Source organism: Xenopus laevis, chromosome 5S (assembly GCF_017654675.1).
Source record: "Xenopus laevis strain J_2021 chromosome 5S, Xenopus_laevis_v10.1, whole genome shotgun sequence".
NCBI classification, from domain to species: domain Eukaryota; kingdom Metazoa; phylum Chordata; class Amphibia; order Anura; family Pipidae; genus Xenopus; species Xenopus laevis.
The window spans coordinates 122175667-122199972 of record NC_054380.1 but is presented as its reverse complement, the minus strand read 5'-3'; the positions used below and the strand labels follow the sequence as shown (position 1 = coordinate 122199972).

General features: G+C 39.2%; 1 protein-coding gene across 17 annotated transcripts in view; it reads left to right on the top strand.

The window, feature by feature from the left end:
- The window catches only part of LOC108718228 (myelin transcription factor 1-like protein), a 311370-nt gene that overhangs the window by 201321 nt on the left and 85743 nt on the right, over window positions 1-24306 (top strand). For all 17 annotated transcript variants that reach the window (XM_041565032.1, XM_041565041.1, XM_041565044.1 and 14 more), the window contains one exon: window positions 7863-8191. In XM_041565032.1, the coding sequence (XP_041420966.1) occupies window positions 7863-8191 (329 nt within the window). The remainder of the gene's footprint in view (window positions 1-7862; window positions 8192-24306) is intronic.

Here is a 24306-nt window from a genome sequence, read left to right as displayed (position 1 = left end):
AGTGAAGGAAAATGTATGCGCTAGGGTTGAGGGAGGTTGCAGCTGGGAGCAGCCAGAGGGTGCTTTGCGGCAGGGGGTAAGTCTGACTCTGCATACACGAACAATTGGAGGAGTGCAAAAAGTCTTTTTTACTCTTTTTACTTTGCTTTTTTTTGTCTGCCATTATTTATTTTTATGCATATTGTATGTAGAACATACTGTACATTGAGAAAGCAAATAGACCATATCAAATTGTTGAGCTGTAAGTCACTGTTAGAAATCATGACACTTCTAGTGATATATACTAAAAGTCACAAGATGGCTAGCTACAGTAATAATTAAATTCTTAAAGACATAATTCCATTCACTAACTGAAGTATTAGTCACCACTTCATCTGCTGCCATTCTCATTCCATGACCCAGGTTTTGACATTTAATGTTAATGTAGGTAGAAAATTAGTTTGAAGTGAATCCGAATGGAATAATGAAGGCGAAGTGTTTTTTTTGCTTTCTTTGTCCAAGGCCACTATAATAAGTAATTGGCTAAAATGAACTAAATAACATCTTTGCAGTTGTTGGACTTCAGTTTTTGTTCTCGGTATATAAAAATGTATTTAACTGGCAAAAAGCCAATGTATGAGCAAGAAGCAGCAATAATACTAGGACACCAACAGTATCACCTAAAGAGTTGGAAAGCCAATTATAAAATTGTCCATATTGAAATAGAGATGTTTTGTTAAAAAATTATTATTTGGTAATGTAAAGCACTGTAAAATTCCTCATAATTTATATACAGGAGGACAGTGATTTAGTGGAGACTATGGGTAAGATTCAGAGCATTTCATATTGGAGCACCAATATATAAATGACTATTTTCCTACCAAGTACCTTCAGGACATAGAAGTGAAACACTCTGGACAAAAGTTCTGGCAATGGCAAACATGATTAAAACAGTACTACTTTCTTTGATACGATTAACATGAAATGAAATTTGGCTAACAGGAACTCTATAGCCTAAAGCTTACAGTGATCAGCCACAAAATGGAAATACTGCTAATGTGCATAAGGGACAAACACATTACATAAGTCTGTAAAAATGATTGCTTCCATTAGCTCATTGTCCAGAGCAAGAAGCTGTAGAGACACTGGCACAATGGTATGGACTTCCTTGTGCATCACAAAAATATTCCCCTGTTTACATTTAACACAAAAGCTGGTCCCTTGTGAAAGCGGTACAGCTGCCAGGGTTGACAAGCAGATCAGTTCTCAGTAATAGGTCTTCTACAGCCAAGTGAATTTACATCATTAGAGTTTGTATCATGGGAAAAATTACCACTGGAGCTTGCCCAGGACTGGCTTTATTATTCACATTCCCTCAGGCCGTTATAGAAAGTCTAAGGGTAGAGACACACGCAAAGATTCGGGGAGATTTAGTCACTCAGTAACAAATTGCCTCTTTTCCGGGCGACTAATCTCCCCAAAAAGCCTTTTCGCCGGCTAGGGATGGCACTCAGAGAGCTTTGTTTTCCGAAGTCGTCTGAAGTTTCCTCATGAGGCAACTTTGGAGCGACATCAGAAAAGGAATTGATCTGAGTGCTATCCTGCGGGCGATTTATATTCTAGCCAGCGGGGAGGCAGTTTGGGGAAATTAGTCGCCCGAATAAGAAGCAATTTGTCACTGGGTGATTAATCTCCCCTAGTAGCTTTGTGTATCCCTGCCCTAATAGATCAGCTTATTATTTTCACCCATATCAAATACAAAATAGGAAGTGATCTGTATTTTTGGTCAGCAAGATGTAGTTCTGAAGAAAAGGTCTCTTGACATTATACTGGGAAGGAAACCAAGAATTACTTCTCAAATGTCCATTTTCATGGCACAGCCTTTTTTAAAGCAAAGCCAGGGTTGTTGCTGATCAGATCCAAACTACTGTACATTAGTGCAGTGCCAGGTTTTCTGATTATCATGTGAGCAGGGGATGTGGATCCATATGATAAAGGTTTTAAGCAAGGAGAGGCTTTCCTCATTTGCATGAAGAAAACCTGGGAAGAAAACCAAGTTTCACTTCTAAAATACTCATCTTCATAGAGGCTAATGCTCAGTCTCTGAGTTTAGAGCAACGCTACGGCAATTTAAAGTAAGATTGTAGAGTGAGAAGCTTGGAACTGCAATGAAAAGATAAGGAAAGAAGAAGACCCTGACTGGTTATATGCTTTCCAGTCACTTGGCAACCGGTAAGTAATGATGGGCGAATCTGTCAAAATGCATTGAAGTCAATGGGCATCCGAATCATTTTGGCGTGCTGCAATTTTTATGCACGTGCCTATTTTGACGCCTGATAATTTTTTTTTCGTTGCGGCGGATTTTCCATCAGCGTGTTTTCCAAGCAGTTTTGCAAATGCATTTGCTGGCGGTGAAACGCAGAAATGTAATTGTCCATTACTACCAGTAAGTGTTTCTGGATGAAAAGAAATTGTAAAAGAGTTTGTGGATTTCAGTAGCTGTGTAAACCCATGCACAGATAATTTTTTCTGTTTGCATAATGTATAGCCACCATCTACAGAGCCGACCCAGACCTGCACCCCTGTTGCCACCATAAAGACCAGCTGTTGCACCACGGTGAGCAGCGGCCTTCGCGCACGTGGGCAGCGCGTTATATGTGCTGCTCACCTTCCAAACACTTTTTTCAGTTCAGTTGTTTTGAGATTTTTTTCATTTGCTTTCAATGATTTCTTTTTTTCCTTTTTTCCCCAAAACTGACGCCTATTTATGTTTCTCCCTCCTGTGTTTGAGTCTGGCAGATTCTAAACTGTCACAATTTGCTTCATTTAGTTGATACATTTCTCAGCAGTATCTGTTGAGTATTAGCAAATATTGTTTTAAATCTAACAGCTGCTTTTAATAAAACTCAAGGATTCTGCTCAGCAATAGTGATGGGCGATTCTGACCTGTTTCGCTTCTCCGGAAATTTGTGAAATTGACAAATTTGCCAAATGCACTGAAATCTATGGGTGACATTTTTTTTTGCTGCGGGCCAATTTTATTCACCCATTGTTTACGGCGGTCTTTTTCTCGGTGAAAACTGGCAAAAAAATTCACTCATGTATGTATAAGCATCAAACCTCCAGTAGAAGCACTCACCAAATTGAATGGGTGGCCCAGGTGCTCCTGCCCCAGGCCCTCAGCTCAAGGGAGAGGACAAACCGTATGTAGGAAAGCAAAATGTTGGAGCAAGGCATTCGAATAGGTCACGCATGGATAAGACTGATGTTGACTAAAAATAGAAATTTTATTTGTATAAACAACTCATGCCTGATGCATTTCATGTCTACTCAACATCAGTCTGATCCATGCATGACTTATTCGAGTGCCTTGCCCCAACATTTAGCTTTCCTAAAAAATTTCACTCATCACTACTCAACAGGGCCAAAGATAACAAATACATCAATTCAGAACATTTGGGGGCCCATTTACTCGAGTGAAGGAATAGAATAAAAAAAACTTCGAATTTTGAATGTTTTTTTGGCTACTTCGACCATCGAATTGGCTACTTCGACCTTTGACTATGACTTCGAATTGAACGATTCGAACTAAAAATCATTTGAATATTCGACCATTCGATAGTCGAAGTACTGTCTCTTTAAAAAAAACTACGACCCCCTACTTCGCCACCTAAAACCTACCGAACCTCAATGTTAGCCTATGGGGAAGGTCCCCATAGGCTTTCTAATGTTTTTTTGGTCATAGAAAAATCGTTCGATCGATTGATTAAAATCCATCGAATCCTTCGATTCGAAGGATTTAATCGTTCGATTGAACGTTTTTTCGTTTGATCGAACTGATTGCGGTAAATCCTTCGACTTCGATATTAACCCTCGATATTCGACCCTATGTAAATCTGCCCCTTAAAGTGTCAGCGACCCCCCCCCTTTCAGAGCTGCTTTAGAACATGTATTATGAAACGTTACACTTCAATATTAAAAAAACGGTTACAAGTAGAAGATAGACAGCAAATCGAAAAAGGGTTTGAAGGTGAACAACCCTTTTAATGCTGTCACCCGCTAATTAATAAGTAAAGGCATAGCTGAGCTGGATGGCCACAACCTTTATTATTACTTCCTGTAACCCTCCTTTGGGGTTATCATTCCATAAAAGCATTAGTCTAGGGGGGTATTTAACATTCTTGGAGGAACAGTCAGCCAAAAAAAAGGATAACTATTTATTGTCTACAGTAACGATAATTCCCTAAAAATTCTCATAGCAACTTATGCCATAAAACAATGGCAGAACATCTATCACCTTATTCTGGATGAAAAAGTTATGGTTCAGGGACCTTTTATGAACCTTGTCACTATAACCTTTAGTAAAATAAAGGAAACTAGACTAAAATCTCATTATAGATAGTGATGGGCGAATTTATTTGCCAGGTGAATCTCCTTGTTTCGCTACCGGCGAATAAATTTGCAAACTTCTTTTGCCGCGCCTGCGACAGTTCCGACGCTGGCGACAATTAAATGGACGCCCATTGACTTTAATGTGCGTCAAATGTCGCCGGCATCGAAAGTCACAAGCCGCGTTTTCGCAAATTTTTCGCCCATCACTAATTATAGAGACTTTGGTGCCATCAACATAAAGCACACTAATAATAATAGTAATACCGGTTTATTCTGGCACAGCAAATTCCAAGGAAAAAAAAGCACTGGGCAGATTTATGAATCTATTAAATATACATTTTCGTAAGTTGTATTTAATGGGACAATACATGTATAATATTTGCATTATTTAATGTTGGCAGTTGCCCAGGAATGCGCACCTTCCTTATTTGCTGGAGGGGGGGGAAGTGCTTCCCCCCGGTCTAATTTCCTAATTTGGTTCTATTCGTCCTAGAGCAGCTACTTTAGCATGTGATTAGCAAGAAGTGATATGATGCCTCGGGGAGAGTCGCATGGTATTCCCTAGGCTGAGCGTGAGCTGCATTTCAAACAGTGACATTTTAAAATGAATGTTAATAATCTCTTTGTAGCGAATGAACATGAAACTTGAAAAAAAAAGATAAAGGAGAATATATACAAAAATAATAGTTCTTGAAAGAGGAAATAGAGTTATTAGCTACTCGCTGATGGGATGCAGTGGCAAATAATAAAGAAATTGTCTATTACGTCTTCAGACAGTAAGTATTTTCAGGCTTCATTAAATCTAGACTTTTTTTTCATAAATTCTTTTCCTCCTTCTGTAGTATTTGAGTAATTATTTGCAACTGACGTCGCTCATTTCATTTAACGATGAAATTGTTTGTAATTTGATAATGAGTTATTTAGAGCTTAGAGTTTTCGCCTTTAAAAACACTCAGCGCAATGCGAATTAAAGGAATAATTTATAGTACTATCCTGGAAACCCTTTCAACTTGGTATTTCTGCAGATCTTGAGCAGAAACATGAGCGGAGAACATTTAAGAGCAAGCCATGCCTCAGAAGAGGAACAAACATCATTGGGGTTATTTATCAAAATCCAAATTTTTCTGATTTTTTAAGTAAAAAAAAGTCCAACCAAAATAGAATATATGATCTGACCTTATTTATCATTCAAAAAAACTGATAAAATGTTTTTGCGAAAAAAAACAAACAAATTTTTTGGGTTTTATGCCCGAAATGCTCAGATTTTCCATGAAATCCTGATTTATTGTGATTTTTGGCCAAAACTCAGTGCAGACCATAATATCTTCAAATTTGAAATTTTGCCATTGACTTCTACAGGACCTCGACAGCTTGGAGATGGAGTATTTTCGGATTCTGACTTTTAGCAGCCTTGGGGTTTAATAAATCACAAAAAATATGAGGGTTTTTTCCACTAAAAATTCTGATTTTATAGTAAAAAAACTAAAAATTTTCAAGTTTTTGGCATTCAGACTTATAAATATAAATAAATAACCCCCATATGTGTCATACGGTTGCAGAATATAGCCACTGTTAGCAGAATAAATATTGAAATACTAGGCAAAGGTTGCTGCCTCTGCTGTATTGGGACTACAATTCCCAGAATCACCCTGGCAGCTTAGATAGCAGAGGGTAATTGAGTGTACCACTGGCTGACTGACCCTGTGTAACAGATTAATGAATTTTAGTTGTTAAAAGATTTTTCAAGGCATTTGGACTTCCTACCATAACAGAAAAGAATTCCAATGTATATTATACAAGCAGATCTGTTGCATGTGTAGTCAGTGCCTTATACTAGATAGACTGACTGCATTCTATTACCTGTCCTCGTATGAACTTTTCAGAAGCGTCATTGTGTATTTTTGAAGCCATGTCTCATATAGCGTGACTGAAATGGATTTCCATATTTCTTGCAGAGGATATTGAGATAAAAAAATCTCGATATAGGAAAAGAACTAGAAATAAGGATGTTTTATTCCTCCCCCTTGTATCTTTACAGTGTGTGCAAGATTCAGTTTATCATAGTAATAAGTACATTTCACCGTAAGGTGGATGCAAATAGAATTGATGAAAATGATAAAGATAGATAGATGATGGATGGGAAAAGAGAGAGAGAGAGAGAGAGAGAGAGAGAGAGAGAGAGAGAGAGAGAGAGAGAGAGAGAGAGAGAGAGAGAGAGAGAGAGAGAGGGAGAGGGAGAGATAGATTATCTACAGTATCTATCTAGGGAAGGAAAATAGTCTTTATTGGGGGCTCCTATAGAAAACTCTTAGGGAGTTATTTATTAAAGTTTTTCAGAGAAAAAAAATAAAATTTTTCATGATTTATTAAACCCCGATGCTGCTAAAAGTCCAAATAAAGAAGTTCTCAATCTCAAACCTGAGCTGTCTGGTTTACAATTGGAAAAAATCAAGATCTGCTCTGGGTTTCTTACAATAATCCAAAGAATTTGTGCTTTTCGTGGGCAATACTCCGAAAATATCTGAGTTTTCGTCTGTCAAATCCAAAAAAATAGTTCAATTTAGATTTTTTAAGATTTTATCGAGTCTTTTCCCGCACCAGATTTTTCTGAGTACATGTATAGATAAATATGGTAAAAATTTGAATGGTTCAAAGTCTTTTTAAGAAAATTGTGAGAAATTTTAGTTAATAACCTAATCTGTGTCTGGTTTCATTACTTTCCTACAAGGGTAAGAATTAAAATGTCAAAGAACTTATAAATTTACATATGCTTTTACAGAACAGTTGAAGATGCCAAAATGCTTTGCTGTAGTCAACAACAGAATCTCTTGTTACCCTAAATAATTTTGTTGTCAGTCATGTATATATATATATATATATAGCCTCCTAATTAGTGATGGTCAAATAAATTCACTAGACATGGATATGCAACGACCAAAACAAATTGGTGCAAGTCAAAATTGGTGCGAGCATGAAAGTTGTCGGGCGTTAAAATTATTCGTTCACCCATAGACTTAAATGTATTTGGACAAAATAGTCACGTGTATATTTTGATGCCCATTGACTTCAATGCATTTCGCAATTGTTTTTGTGTTTTGTGATATTTTTAGCCGTTTAGCAAATTTTCTGCGAAACAAAATGAGACAGATTCACCCAACACTACTTCTAATTGTGTGCAATCATCCTCTGAAAGTAGGCACTTGGAGTTTATACCCTAATACTTTACTGTCAATAAGGGAAACATATGAGAGAGACAAACCTAACCCCTAGCCCCTGACCAGGACAACTTAAGATGGAGGACCTGGCACACCCCTCTTGTCACTGAAATGAATAATAAGTTGTATGTACCATAGTTTGCACTGTTTTGGGATGTTTGTCTGTATCACCCTCTTCAAGAAATGCAGGACCCTTACCATTGAAATTATTTTTTACCTTTGAGTAATAATCATGTAAAATAATTAACAAACAATTGTCTTCTTATCTTGTTGCAGTGTTTATGGGTGTCCCTTGGCTAAGAAAAGAAAAACACAAGATCACAAGCCCCAAGAGCCTGCCCCTAAACGAAAACCATTTCTTGGAAAGGCAGACAACTCTTCAGTAGATGAATGCTATGAGACAGATGGGACAGAGGACATGGATGAGAAGGAGGAGGAGGAAGAGTACTCAGAGGACATTGAAGATCAGGATGATGAAGAAGATGAAGAGATAGATAGGGATGAAGAAGAGGAAATTGAAGAAGATGAAGAGGAGGATGAAGAAGGAGAGGAAATTGAAGAGGATGAGGAATATGAGGAATATCAAGAGGAATATGAAGAACAAGGTAATGATTAAGGTATTTGTGATATAAAAATTGAATACATGAATTTAAAAAAGTTTGAAATGCTACATACATGAACTGCACTAACACTATACATCCTTCCAACATACAAACTCAAATATGTATATGTTGTGTCTTGATGGCAAGGGGCGTATTTGCCATAAAGGCACTCGAGGGCCTGTGCAGCTGTAGGGGACAACCCTCAAGTGCCTATATGGTAATAAATCATTCTGTGAAAAAAATCTGCTCCCCCACTGCTGCCTGATACTTCTTTATTAAATTTGCTGGCAGAGGAGGGGGTGGGGGGTAGTGGGTACCTTGCTGTCTACGATCTAAAGGAAGTGATGTAATGCTTATGCATACATCACTTCCATGTACATGTATAGAAGTACAAAAATATAGCCTTGGATGGCAAACAAAAAAAAGGAAGGTTTGGATCAATTAGAAATCAAATTAAAGTTCTAAGGTTTGCTGTAAATAGATGATTTTTTTCTGAATTTGCTCTGATATATTTTACTTTTATGATTGGCCATTGTGTATGTCCCATGGTTTACATGCACAAATAATTTTTCTTTACTAGGCTTCTACTTTTTTTCATTATGGTTCTACTTTAAGTCATTGTTAAAAGATGAAAGGTTGCAACGCAGACATATTGTCCTGTGACCAGTTATTGTAGAGAACATGTGCCAGGGAAGATCCAAACCCACTTAAGGGCCTATTAACTTTGAGTTAACGTTTAGTATGATGTAAATTCTGAGACAATTTGCAGTTGGATTTAATTTTTTATAATTTGTGATTTTTGAGTTGTTTAGCTTTTTATTCAGCTCTCCGTTTGCAATTTCAGCAATTTCCCCAGCAACCATTGATTGAATAAGAGACTGGAATATGAATAGGAGAGGCCTGAATAGAAAGACGAGTAATAAAAAAGGAGCAGTAACAATAAGGGGGTTATTTATCATGCTCCAAATTTATCTTAGTATTTCTAAGATAAAAATCCGAGCAACTCCAGACTCCCGAATGGACCTTATTTATCAATAATAGGTTTGGGCAAACTTCGGACCTTTGTCTGAAAAGTCCCAAGTTTTTGGACTTTTCAGAAAAAAACACAAATTTTTCTAAATTTCTATATTAAAGATATCGGTACTGACAGCAGCCCAGACAATGAGACCTTCCCCATTGACTAATACAGGACCCAAGGGCTTTGAGATGCTGGGTTTTCGGATTCTGAGTTTTCATACCATCGGACTTAAATAAATCCCAAAAAATTTATAATTTTTTTTTAAGGTCTGAAAAATCTGAATTTTTCGGATTTCGGGTATTCGGATCTTAATAAATAACCCATAAATGTGTCTTAAAGAGCATTTTTAGGTGGGGTCAGTGACCCCTATTTAAAATCTAAAAAGAGTCAGAAGATGAAGGCTAATAATTAATAAACTATATGAAAATATAAAACAAAGACCAATTTAAAAGTTTTTCAGAAATGGCCATTCTGTAACATACTAAAAGTTAACTTAAAGGTGAACCACTCCTTTAAATCATACACAGACATGCAGAGAAACATTCTAAGTAGCAGTGTAGTAAATGTTCATCGGATAAAAATCAGATAAAATCAAATTCATCTGGCTTTACCAATGGGACAGTGGCTCTGATACTGAGGTACGGTATGTGTATACCCTACCATAAAGTAAGATAAGGCTGCAGTTATTAGGACAAAGGTACCAGAATGCTCGGGAGTTTATTATAGCAATTATATCTTAGTTTGGATCGAATACTGTGTTATTATTACAGAGAAAAAATAAATCATTTTTAAAAACTTGGATTCTTTGATTATAATGGAGTCTATGGGAGGCACCCTTTTTCGTAATTGGGAGCTTTCTGGGTAATGGGTTTCCGGATAACAGATCCTATACTTGTACAATTAATTAAAGCAGCAGATACGGAAACATTACTCAAATTACTATTGTATTTGCAAACTATTAATGGGTGGTTAGCATATTATGAGAAGATAAGTGTGCAATGGGAGAAATACTAGGGGTGATTAACAATGAGGAGAAGTTGCAGAAGATATCATTGGAAGCCCCAAAATCATTTCCCAAAGCTACAGAAGGAAAAACTGGAGCACTAAGGAGTACAAAATTGCTCAGCTATAAATCAGTCGTTTTCTAGTTTACAGAGCAAAATTAGCATCAATACGCGTAAGCCCCCTTTTTGTTTTCATTTAGTTCTCTTCCTAAAAGACTGTAAGCTCCTTGGGGCAGGGACCTCATCCAAACTGTGTATTGAAAGGTCTTAGCGCTTAAGCTATTGTTACTGTATAACTTAGTTATTACTATATCCCTGATTCTGCTCACACCTGGTAAAGCAACGTCTACAATTGTGGTGCAATATAAATAAATACGTACATAGACATATTTCATACCTGCCATAGGCTTGCATTCCTCAGCACAATGCCTCCACCAGGGTTTTCCAGCTCATGAACTCTGCTAGAGCAAGATATTGCATAATTTCCATCATTTTTGGTTTGGCTTTTCCATTACTGAGTTTATTATTTACTATGGGGTCCATAATTTAAATTGGGGTAGGAAAAAAACATAATTATGTCTAATAGTTGTAAGTTCTAAGGTTGGTGAGCAAAATTGCTGTAAATAGATTATTATTTTTTTTCTGTATTTGCTCTGATTTAACGAAAAATATTTGTTGTAATATTTTAATTTTTTGATTGCCCATTGTGTATGTTCGTCCCCTGGTTTACATGCACAAATAATTTTTCGTTACTAGGGTTCGACTTTTTTTCATTATGGTTCTACTTTAAGTCATTGTTAAAAGATGAAAGGTTGCAACATTACTGAGTTTATTATTTACTATGGGGTCCATAATTTAAATTGGGGTAGGAAAAAAAAACATAATTATGTCTAATACTATTCATCCCTGACAGACGTTGTCTAAAAGGGACTGTTATGCAGCAAATGAGCATTTTTTGAGCATTTTCTCAAGAAAATGACTGCAGTGTGAATCTGAGCATGGCCTGTGTAGATTGTCAGGGTGGCCAAAGTAAATATATCGCCTACCTAAAATATAGGCACCCAATATCCAAACTGAAAGATATATATCCAAAATACAGAATGTCTTGTTATGTGGACAATGTTTGCCCTTGGCAACCAATATCTTTTCATCAATGGAGCTATACGAGATCATTAAAAGCTAAATCTCGGTAGGTTTTTATGAGTTAAAAGACTAAAAGATTGTCCTTGTTCCTATATAACCCCTATTTGCCTTTGGAAAGGTGATCCATAAAATGAAGTACTTGAACTAGAAGTGGCTAATTGTTATTTATGGACATAGAGGTTGCCAGTGAAGTTCTTGAGAGATCTGTGCTGGCGCCCTTTGTATTTAATAGCATTCATTTTTATCTATTAGTGACATCACAAAAGGTCTAGATTTAAATTGGAGTCTTTGTTTAAAAAAATTATAGATTTCCTTAACATCTGTCATTACAAGAACATTAAAATAAATACAATGGTAGAGTTAACTTGTAACTTGTAGATAAGTTATAGATTAGATATTTTATCTGTCATTAAATCAGTTATGCTTTATGATTATGCTCCATATCCTTAGGAAATTCTCTTTGACAATCATGTTGATCTTTAAGCAAGTGAGGTTCAGGTAAAACTTGTCCCCGTATCAAATGTAAAATGAAGCAGTAGAATTCTTAATGAATCAGCTGAAAGTTAAGTGTAGGACTGCCCAGACCAGGTTGGCCTGCTTAAATATAATGCAATATATGGACAAAAAATGCACAAAATGTCTGAATGGTGCAAAGGACCTTTTGTCAATGTCACTATCTTATGGCTACTGTGCTTGATATGTAATCACATCCATGCTGGCACATCAGTAACAAGCTAATGTTCAGTGTTTGAGGATGGAGTCAATAGAATTTTTTATGGTAGAAAAAAAGGTAATAACATCAAGTTTCACCTTGTTGTCCTATATCTCCCAATTCTGGCTCTTCTTATGTTTTACAAAGGTGAACTTGAAAACTTACTCTGTATTAATCCATTTGGCATTCACTATCATAATCTGGCAACCCCAATTTTTTATATCAAGTACTTACCGTGACTTGCAAGCTGTAGACGTGTCACATCTCTCTTCTTCCTTTGACTCTCTTCACTCTAATATCTCAGCCATCTCTTGTCCTAATGTGGCTACCTCTGTCTACTATAGTACTCTCACCACTGCCCTTAATGAGCTTGCTCCTACAAAAACTAAATGTGCTAGACCCAAACCACTTCAACCTTGGCATACTGCTCATACAAAGGCACTCCAAAGACATTCACGTGCAATTGAGCGTCGCTGGCGCAAATCCCACTCAGAATCAGACTTTTGGAGCTACAAATCTGCCCTGCGCTCCTATAACACCAGCCTCTTCCAAGCCAAACAAACATACTTTACTTCACTCATTAACTCCCTTTCTAAAAAAAACAGCACAACTTTTCTCCACCTTTAACACTCTTCTTTACCCTTCTCCACCCCCTCCGTGTTCATCTGTCTCTGCTCAAGATATTGCTGAGCACTTCAAAAACAAAATGGACACTATTAAAAGGGACATTAAAATACTCAACCCCCTAGACTTCCATCACCCTCCCTCCACACTCCATAGTCTCTCCTGTGCTCCTTCACCCCTGTCACTGATGAGGAAGTCTCAAAGCTTTTGTCCTCTTCTCACCTTACCACCTGCCGCTTGATTCTCTCAATACCAATTCTTGTCTAATCAAAGCCTTAATTCACCTATTTAATCTCTCGCTCTCAACTGGACTGTTTCCTTCTCAACTAAAACATGCTCTTGTCACCCCCATTCTGAAAAAAACATCTTTTGATCCCTCCAATCTTGACAACCTCTGACCTATCTCTCTAAACTACTTGAGCGCCTAGTCTACAACCGACTAACCTCATTCCTCTCTGACAATAACCTGCTGGACCCCCTATAATCTGGTTTTAAGCCACAACACTCCACTGAAACTGCCCTGACCCGACTAATTAATGACCTTTTAAATGCTAAAATTAACAATCATTTCTTACTATTAATACTGCTTGATCTCTCAGCTGCATTTGACACTGTAGATCACCCTCTCCTCTTCCAGTCCCTCCATTCGCTTGGCCTTCGTGACACAGCCCTGTACTGGTTCTCTTCTTACATCACCAATCATTCCTTCAGTGTCTCCTACAACGGAGTAGCATCTTCTCCCCTACCTCTTTCTGTTGGGGTTCCTCAAGGCTCTGTCTTGGGACCCTTACTATTCTCCCTCTATACTTCCTCCCTCGGCAAATTAAACAACTCGTATGGTTTCCACTACCACCTCTATGCTGACGATACTCAGATCTATCGCTCATCTCCTGATCTTAACCCAGAACTCCTAACTCGCGTCTCCTCCTGTCTGTCCGATATCTCTACCTGGATGTTGCAACGCTCCCTCCAACTAACACCAGTAACATCCCGGAAGTATCCATCATAGCTAACAATTCCACTATCACCCCCTCTCCCCAGGCCCGGTGCCTTGAGGTTATCCTAGATTCTTCCCTGTCATTCACTCCTCATATCCAGTCACTTATTAAATCATGTCACTTCCACCTAAGGAACATATCCAAAAATACTATCATTCACCCAAGATGCTGCCAAAATTCTTATTCACTCTCTCTTCATATCATGTCTAGACTACTGTAACTCTCGTTTAATCGGCCTTCCCCTCCAGAGACTGTCACCTCTCCAGTCCATAATAAACACTGCTGCGAAGCTCATACACCTCAGCAACTGCTCCTTCTCTGCCTCGCCATTCTGTCAATCCCGGCACTGGCTTCCACTACCTCTCAGAATTAAATTCAAATTAATGACCCTGACATTCAAAGCGCTTCATAAATCCTACATCTCTGAACTCATCTGTATATACTCACCCAACCGCCTACTACGCTCCTGTACTGACCTGCTACTCAACTCTTCTCTCATTACCTCCTCACATGCTCACATTCAAGACTTTGCAAGGGCTGCACCCCTCCTCTGGAACTCTCTCCCATGGTCTGTCCGACTTTCTCCCAACCTTTCTGCTTTCAAGAAATCTCTTAAAATGCACTTCTTTCGAGAAGCCTACCCTCACTCTGCTTAACTACCAAATGCAACACCACATACAGTACCACATTTCTCACCCACTTAATACGATCATATGTTCTATGTATATTATTTCATGTGATTTAGTTGTATAATCACATTTACTTTACAGCACTACACAATATGTTGGCACTATATAAATACATGTTAATAATAATAATAATAATAATAATAATATCACTGAAATATCGATGAACATGAATTGGGGCAGCTTAGATCAGGTGTCCCAAACTTTTTTTTACCAGTGAGCCACATTCAGATGTAAAAAAGAGTTGGGGAACAATGTTCCTGGGTGGTGTCAAATAAGTTCTGTGATTGGCCTATGTGGACTGGCAGCCTACAGGAGGTTCTGTTTGGCAGTACACCTGAACAGAATTGTGGCTATTCATTTGGAATATTATAATGGAATGATTACAAAATCTTAATAATAAATGTAAATTCATATAATTACTAAATGTGTGCAAGCATCGAATCACCTAGTTAGTCTAAATAAAAGGGAGCTCTCCATGGGAAAATATAACTATTTCATGCCAATTGCAAACACTACAGTAGAGAAATCAATCATCAGTTCCTAGAGAAAGTACAGTACTCTAGAACTAATGGCAAGATTAATACAAACTAGGAACAATAAGTTACTGCGGGTAGACCCAGTGCTGAAATACTGAATACCGATTGCCTAAATAGAAAACACAAGCTTGACTCTCACATGGAGGCCTCCATCGTGACAGATAAATGATTCACAGAAGGGCATTATTTCAAATCTATTGCATGCTTACCAAGAGTGTTGTTATTATACTTTAAGGTTGAGGGTTATTAGAAATCTATATTGCCGAATAGAGAACATGTTCCTTATTGAAGTATGTCAAAAGTACATTATATAATCGAAGTCCTATACCAGTTTACTCAACTAAACGCTTTCCATTCCAATACAATTTAATAAGTAATAAACAATCTAGAGCCCATTTTAAGTGATGTGAAGATCCATCATCCCAATATCTAAGTGCAAAGGTCTGACTTTGAAATTCCATTTAATTTAGGCTCAAAAAATAATCCAATAAAACAAAAATTGTTTATTAGGAGCACTTACCGGACACTGGGCTCAGCGTGCTGCACACCCCACCACCATCCCATGCGGTCAATTCATTCCAGGAAAAAAGCGGAGCACTGAGGAGACCAGTATAAAAATTAAAAGTAGAAATGTATTTTGTAGACATAAAAACTCCAATTACAGCAGCAAAGTTTGAACCCTGGTTGGCCTCTTAACGCATTTCGTGGCTCCCCGCCACTTCATCAAAATCTTCTGTATGCAGATTCCCCCCGTGAGACTCTCTGACTTGGATTCTGTTCTCAAGCTAGCCTTGGTCACTAGTACCCTGGCCTTGAGACAGAACCACCTGCTTGGCTGTAAGAGCAGTTCTATGACTTACAGTGCTGTTGTGTGATATCTCTAAGCTGCCCTAATGGTAACTCCCCTTTTCCAAGTCTGTAAAAATTCTATGATTCCTTTGTTCAGGGGTTCTGACTCTTTGTGAGTTCAGAACCAATGGAGCTCGTGTCAAATAAACATTGTCTTTCACCTCAAGTGGTCTATGGTAACAATTTCCACAACATTGGAAAAAGGTCTTGTGGTATTGTTCTGCTTAGAACAGAGATATATTATGATTCTGAAACTTTATTTTCTAAATACAGCAACGTTTTTTTCTAAGAAAATCGATTTTTGGCCAACTGTAGCCATTCAATTGAAATGACCAGCAGGTGGTGATGTTTATTTTTTCAAATTTATCACAGTAACAGTTAACACTGGAACAATTTTGTATCAACTTGTTCTAAGGGTCTCCGTTTCTCTTAGATTGCACCAGTGCATCAGCATTTGCTTTGAAAAGTGTGCTATGAGTTCGGGAAATAATGCATTGATCTGATTGGTGGCTATGGATAACCGCGTGGCTCATTTAACCACCTGTATTTGTCATGAGCCCCTTCAAGTCTTCTGCAAAAAGTAATTATTTAGTTAAAACTTGACTGCTGCAGATGCATAATGTGTGACAGGCACAGAAGTACATGCCTCAGCAGAAGGCACAAGGCAGAACATAGGTAAAACACAAAGAAAAAATGAGCAGGAGACATAATGGGAATTACATGCTAGACACCCAAGCGCTGGAAGATTAATTACAAATAAAATGGCTATAGGCACAATATTGAAAGAAGTAAAATTTTATTAAACTGAATTGTTTGGAATTAATGTTTAACAATGGGACGTGTCTATTTCCCAATAAATGTTCCTAGTCCTGCTGGAATATAACCGTGTGCCTTTAACAGGAGTGACCTTTGAAACGCTGAATTTAAAATTAATCTTGATAATGCAAAACTATAAATATTGCACATCAGCATTCAGCAGTAGTTGGTTTAGTGTGAAAATCCATAGCAGAGGTCATTCCAGAATTCCAAGTGAAGGCTTGGCACAGAAAGCTAAAATATCTGAATTACAAAAAGCCACATGAAAATGCAACACTGCCCTCACCTGACAGCACCGCATCATGCCATCTATATTGTGGAAACTAGGAACACTTCCCTTTTTCATTAATTCAAATCAGCTCTGCAAATGCAAATAAAAAAGAGTGTGACAATTGATTATTCAATTCAATTATAGCTCAGAATATGTTCAAGACAGTTTTTAGCTTAGCTGAGCATGGGCAGCTGGTTACTGGACCTGAGTTTAAGCGTGAAACTTGCCTGTAACTACTAAAACTGAACCTGCTGGCCAAATCTGAAGGGTCATGGACAACCTTCTGGGCAATGTGCAAAAGAATGGGCGCATTGTGCCTTTCATTCACAATGCATAGATCCTTCTGCTTACTTTGCACTCAATTTGCACACTGCTTTCTCATATGAACTATGACTACAACATGATTTGCAGGAAACTGCAGCATAAAGTCAGGTTTGCTTATCCTGCTCTCTGGACCTCAATCTCAGTAGAAGCCAAGAAAGTCATTTATCACTCAAGGAAATATTGTAAACAGGCACATACTGGACCATATGAAGTTGAGGAACCCACTGAGTAAAAAAAAGATACATGTTTATTCTCCATAATTAAAATAAAAAAGCCTAACGCGTTTCGTGTCACAAAAGGGCACTTAATCATGAGCCTATGATAAAGTGCCCAGTGTCGGACTGGCCTGCAGCCTCAGGGGGGCCCCCACACCATCCCCCGGTATTCCCAGCCTCAAACTCCTTTTTTGCAGCTGGTTCTGTGCATGCAGCATATGCTGCAGCACGACTGCAATGAAGAGGGAGCAGGTCTGGGTCAGCGGAGCCCAAAAGAGCCGGGACCAACCGGGTTTTTTCCCAGTGTCCCGCTGGCCCAGTCCGACCCTGTAAGTGTCCCTTCATGCCTTTTTGTTTTAATTATGGAAAATAAACATGTATCTTTTTAAATATCAATAATAATACTAATAATGCCTGCCTACAATTATGTTTCGCTGTGCACACTACGTCCGCTGAAGGTCTGGGGCAAGTGCACCTAGCGGTAAGCCTTTGCTTTGAAATCCCACAACATTGGCTTCCTTGCTTTTGTATAGTAATTTATCACTCAAGCCAGTTTAGGAGAAAAAGTAATCAGTATAAAAAGACCCATCCTGAGAAGGTATTCAAAGACCTTATTTTTTTGTAAAATTATACTGGCTCTAGGCTACAACACCATCTGCACTAGGTAATGGCAGAACACATATCTAGGTGATGTCGATTTGAGAAACACAGAAAACAAAGTCTGTAACCATATTATGGAGATGAAGGTGTCCTCTATGCCTGCTATTCCACATCAGTGGGATAAGAGTCTCTAGGAAGGGACTGTGGCCGGGGGATAGCAGGTATAGTAGGGAGAGATGGTGCCTATAGTAACAGTGGGATAATAGTCTCTGGGATGGGAGTGTGACTGTGGGATAGCAGGTATAGTAGGGAGAGATGGTGCCTATAGTAACAGTGGGATAATAGTCTCTGGGATGGGAGTGTGACTGTGGCATAGCAGGTATAGTAGGGAGAGATGGTGCCTATAGTAACAGTGGGATAATAGTCTCTGGGAAGGGAGTGTGACTGTGGGATAGCAGGTATAGTAGGGAGAGATGGTGCCTATAGTAACAGTGGGATAATAGTCTCTGGGATGGGAGTGTGACTGTGGGATAGCAGGTATAGTAGGGAGAGATGGTGTCTATAGTAACAGTGGGATAATAGTCTCTGGGAAGGGAGTGTGACTGTGGGATAGCAGGTATAGTAGGGAGAGATGGTGCCTATAGTAACAGTGGGATAATAGTCTCTGGGAAGGGAGTGTGACTGTGGGATAGCAGGTATAGTAGGGAGAGATGGTGCCTATAGTAACAGTGGGATAATAGTCTCTGGGAAGGGAGTGTGACTGTGGGATAGCAGGTATAGTAGGGAGAGATGGTGCCTATAGTAACAGTGGGATAATAGTCTCTGGGAAGGGACTGTGACTGTGGGATAGCAGGTATAGTAGGGAGAGATGGTGTCTATAGTAACAGTGGATAATAGTCTCTGGGAAGGGAGTGTGACTGTGGGATAGCAGGTATAGTAGGGAGAGATGGTGCCTATAGTAACAGTGGATAATAGTCTCTGGGAAGGGAGTGTGACTGTGGGATAGCAGGTATAGTAGGGAGAGATGGTGCCTATAGTAACAGTGGGATAATAGTCTCTGGGAAGGGAGTGTGACTGTGGGATAGCAGGTATAGTAGGGAGAGATGGTGCCTATAGTAGCATTGGGGGTAGGGATGTCGCGGACTGTTCGCCCGCGAACTAATTCGCGCGAACATCGACTGTTCGCGTCCGCCGAATGTTCGCGAACGTCGCGCGACGTTCGCCAATTTGGGTTCGCCTTAGCTGGCGCTTATGTTTGACCTCTCACCCCAGACCAGCAGATACATGGCAGCCAATCAGGAAGCTCTCCCTCCTGGACCACCCCCACACCCCCTGGACCACTCCCCTTCCATATATAAACTGAAGCCCTGCAGCGTTTTTTCATTCTGCCTGTGTGTGCTTGGAAGAGCTAGTGTAGGGAGAGAGCTGTTGAGTGATTTGAGGGACAGTTGATAGTAACTTTGCTGGCTAGTAATCTACTTGATACTGCTCTGTATTGTAGGGACAGAACTCTGCAGGGATTTGAGGGACATTTTAGGTTAGGTAGCTTTGCTGGCTAGTAATCTACCTTCTACTACAGTGCTCTGTATGTAGCTGCTGTGGGCAGCTGTCCTGCTGCTGATCTCTCATCTGCTGACTGCTGCCTGTAACCCAATAGTCCTTGTAAGGACTGCTTTTATTTTCTTTTTTGTTTTTTTACTTTGCTACTATAAGAGCCCAGTGCTATTAGTCTAGCTGTGTTGGGGAGTGGGACTGGTGTGCTGCTCCTAGTAGTTCAGCACCAACCAGAGTAATTTTTTTTTTTAATATACATATATATATTTTTTTATTTTACTTATCTTACTGTTCTTTAACGTGTCCAGTGCTGTTTGCTGTTCTTCATAGTAGTGCACCAATAGTAGTGCACTTGCAGGCATTGTTTGCCCAAACAACTGCCACCTAGCTGTGTGAGCTTGTTCACATTCTGTCTAAATATCAATAATAATACCGTCTCCAGAAACACCACCTGAGTGACGTTTTCCAAGCAGCAATAATATATTCCGTATCCACTACTGTATACGTTGCCCTTGCAGGCATTGTTTGCCCAGTCTTTAACCAAGTGCCACCTAGCTGTGTGAGCTTTTTCACATTCCGTGTCCAGAAACATCACCTGAGTGACGTAGTGTGATTTCTGCCCTTTACAGCACAAAACGCAGCGCTGTGTCAACAATGTATTTTTCAGATACATTTTTGCCCTTGATCCCCCTCTGGCATGCCACTGTCCAGGTCGTTGCACCCTTTAAACAACTTTAAAATCATTTTTCTGGCCAGAAATGTCTTTTCTAGCTTTTAAAATTCGCCTTCCCATTGAAGTCTATGGGGTTTGCGACGTTCGCGAACCGTTCGCATTTTTGACGCAAGTTCGCGAATATGTTCGCGAACATTTTTTCCGCCGTTCGCTACATCCCTAATTGGGGGTAATGGCCTCTGTGAGGGGACTGTAGCTACAGAAAGAGCCCTTATCTGGAAAGCTGCAGATCCTGAGCATTCTGCTTCTTACATATGTATATATATATATATATATATATATTCCTTAGGGTGGCACATCGCTTTACCTCTTTAGTACCCAGATGCAAAAAATTTGCATTGTTAAGTGCATATATAAGTGCTGTGTATATATGTGTATATATATATATATATATATATAAAATAATGATCCCAATCCTTCCTGTTTTTCAGCAACATCCACAATTAGCTCCTCTCTCTGTCTCTTTTCTCTCTGCAGTAATTTCCCCTCTTTTTATCTTGGGGCCACTTAGCAGAGCAGAAAGAGCTAGTGCTAAATTGAGACTGGCAATAACTGACTGACTAGACATCGACTCTACAGCGGTAAATCCTTATTTCTGAACCAGTAACTCTTTCTGTATTTTGCATGAGATTGCCCGTGGGGATAAAGCTAGAAGCCTGTGCAGTGTGACTGGCTTTGTATGAAAAAATATGGGAACGGCATTCCTAGTATCTTGTAGCCTTTCTTAGGTTATGATAAGAAATGGCAAGTATGAAATTCAATAGATATGCTATATTTACAAAGTAAACCATGTATAGTCCAGAAGGGCCCAAGTTAGCATAATGAGGGCCTCAGGAAGATGCTCAAGGACTTAGAGACCCCAAGCAAATAAACATATTTTCTGCATTAAGCTGTAAATTCTGTAAATCCCCATTGCTAAGTATATCCCCTATGTATGTACAGTTCACTAGTTCAGTGCAGTGACACAGTAGCAAATAAATGACATGAGAGCTGAGAGTGTGGACACAAATATGCACTATGCCCGAGGCTTTTGCTAACATATAATGACTGAATGCATTAATCTGTATGAAATAAAAATGATCATATGGGTTGGGAGAAGAGACCCTGCGGATGCCTTAGGTGAGCCGTCACTTTCTGCTGATGTCTCTATGGTGCTTTCCGGTTTCAGGGAATCCATTAATTTGCTCTCAGGAGGATTAAAGCAAGTCAGGAGAAACATGCGCAGCCTCTATAATTAAGCTCAAGTAATACTGAATGGCATGGACTGGGCAGCATGTCTAACTCACAGCATATATATATATATATATATATATATATATATATATATATATATATATATATATATATATATATATATATACAGTGTGTTTGTGCATTTTCTGTCCTAGTTTTTTATTCCCTATGACTTATTTTTAAAAAATGATACAAAAATTATGACAAAAAGTGATTTGCAGTTCACTGGTTTTTTTTTTTTCATTCATATTTATCTGCCTTAAAGGTGTTTGTAGCCCCTATTGGAACCACTGATAATTGTTATATCCAGAACAGGCCTTCTGCTACTGTAAAAGGTATTGGGTTTCTTCTGCAAATATCCATTAGATAGCACGGAAAGCCCAGTTTTCAGAAGGGCTGCCCAGGTCAATACAGTCTACCTGGTTTTCCAAAGAAGGAAACTGGGCAGGATCCACCTTGATTGACATGGCAGTCAGCCACTCGCTGATTGCCATGTCATAGCTCCACCCACGACAGCTCTCTTCCTGCCTGCAATGTCACCACCCCATTGCATTACTGCCCCCCCCTGTGACATCACTGCCCCGCCTCCTCCCCAGATTGTGGGCCACGGAAAGGTGGGAACCCTAGTAAGTGGCTGCAGTCACATTACTGAATTTGAGCCACAAAACACTGCATTATGGGGAAGGAAATATTGTGCATTGCATCAGAATTTGCAGTTGTGTTTGAAAATAAATCCTATAGTTTAAAAGACACTAATGGTCCCAGTTTTGCTTTTAAAGTAACATATTGTTTCCATGGTTGCTATGGATGCTATACAGGTTACAAGTCAATGTACCAGGGCAGTGGGTCCTTACTGACACCAAATATTTTGTACATTATTGGAAAAGGAAACTGAATTTCCTTTTTCTTATAAGCCAATCACATCTCAGCATCAGCAGGGTTTTCAGTAGATAAGGGGCCTTTCAGCAATCACCAACTCCTTCAAAGTGAAATTTTCAGCTTCAGATAGACTGTTTGAGGCAAATTTATTTTGACATTTCATTTCACTCAAAATGAAAACTTTCAGGCTTAAATTGAACTTTTCACATTGTTTTCTGGTGGAAAAAAAACCTCCTGTTAATCACATAGCAATCTCACCTGTGATACAGGCTATATATAGGGCGTGTAGGAAAGAGTGAGAATTAACAGAATAGCACAAATCAGAATAAGGATCTAGTAAGTGTTTGGGCAGAATGAGTCAGTAGCCGTGTCTTCTTGTATCATTTTTACACAATCACACTCGTTCAGGACTCTGTTTTAACTTTTTTTTTATAGGAATTAGAAAATAAATTAAGAAAAATGTAAAAAAAAAAATGTATTATCATAGAAATACAGTAACTTACTAAGCCCGATAGGAAAATAAATTGTGTTAACCCAAAGATCCCATAGATGATCCACTTCACAAGTATAGTGATATTGCTCATTGGTCAAGCCCCCATTAGGCTCTCTATGCTTCCCCTATTTATTCCCCTGTGTTCCAATCAATTTCAAGCCTTAGCTCAGAATATCCATTGCTAGCTTACATCTGATCCAGAGAATGGTAAACATATTTTATCTAAAGCTGCATAATGGGGGAAATATCCCTTCTAAAATGCCATGCTTGCCCCATGTTCTGCGTGCTCTCTGCACTTAAGCAATTTCTTAAAGGTGAACTCAACTGCATGTATTTATTAAGCAACACTTGTTTTGACATTTTGCATAGGGCACCTATAGAATACCACCAATGCAGTTTAGGTCAATCTAATGGATAGCATTGCGGTCTTGTAACGCTGGGGGTCTTAGGCTGGATTCCAGTCAGGGCTCTATCTGAAAGGCGTTTGTATGTTCTCCCCATGTTTGTGTGTGTTTCCTTCAGGTACTCTGCTTTGTCCCCACACTCAAAAAACATACAGGCAGGTTAATTGGCAGTAAAACACAACACATGAAAGACCGCTCAAGCTTCTCACAGTACACTCGTCCAGGTGCTCTGTCCTCAGTGTCCCCACTGTATAAACATGACAAACTTGGACGGCACTTCTGGAAAAGGCTTTATTATAGCAGTATGCCGTAATATACCTAATGCGTTTTGGGATTATCTCCCTTAATCATAGGTTACCTACGATTAAGGGAGATAATCCCAAAACGCGTTAGGTAAATTACAGCATACTGCCATAATAAAGCCTTTTCCAGAAGTGCCGTCCAATACTTCAAGTTTGTCAGGTTAATTGGCTCCTGTTACTATTGACCACAGTGTATCTTATTATAATTATGTAGGAGAGCTGTGTACACTGTCTCTCCTCTGTATTGATTCTGTGTAAGGAGGGGGCGGAGCCCCAACCTCTGTGAGCTGACAGGAAGGGAGAGTGAAAGGGCTGCTGGGAGAGAGAAAGGGCTGCTGGGAGAGAAAAGCACCAGAAAGTTAATAGGGAACCCCAGTGGCAGAAAAGCGCGCTCTCTTTAGGGTGCGGAAGGAAAGGGGGTCCTTGTCAGGGCTCTGAAGAACAAAGCCGGCTCTTCTCAGGGCATGGAAAGCCAAAGGGAGTCCTTCTCAGGACTTTGAAGCAACTGCCACATAAGTGTGGATTCCCTTCAGCAGTCCAGAGATCATTAGCTGTGTTATTTGAGTGAAGTTGCTCCTGGCTGGCAGGCTACCTGTATCACTGTAATTTAAAGGTAGAGTGTCCTGCCAAATAAATTCATCAACCGTTCCACTGTGTATGTGTATTGTGGATCAGAGAAGTTCCCAGGGAGGGGTATTACAGATCAGCCTGTCCTGACCTT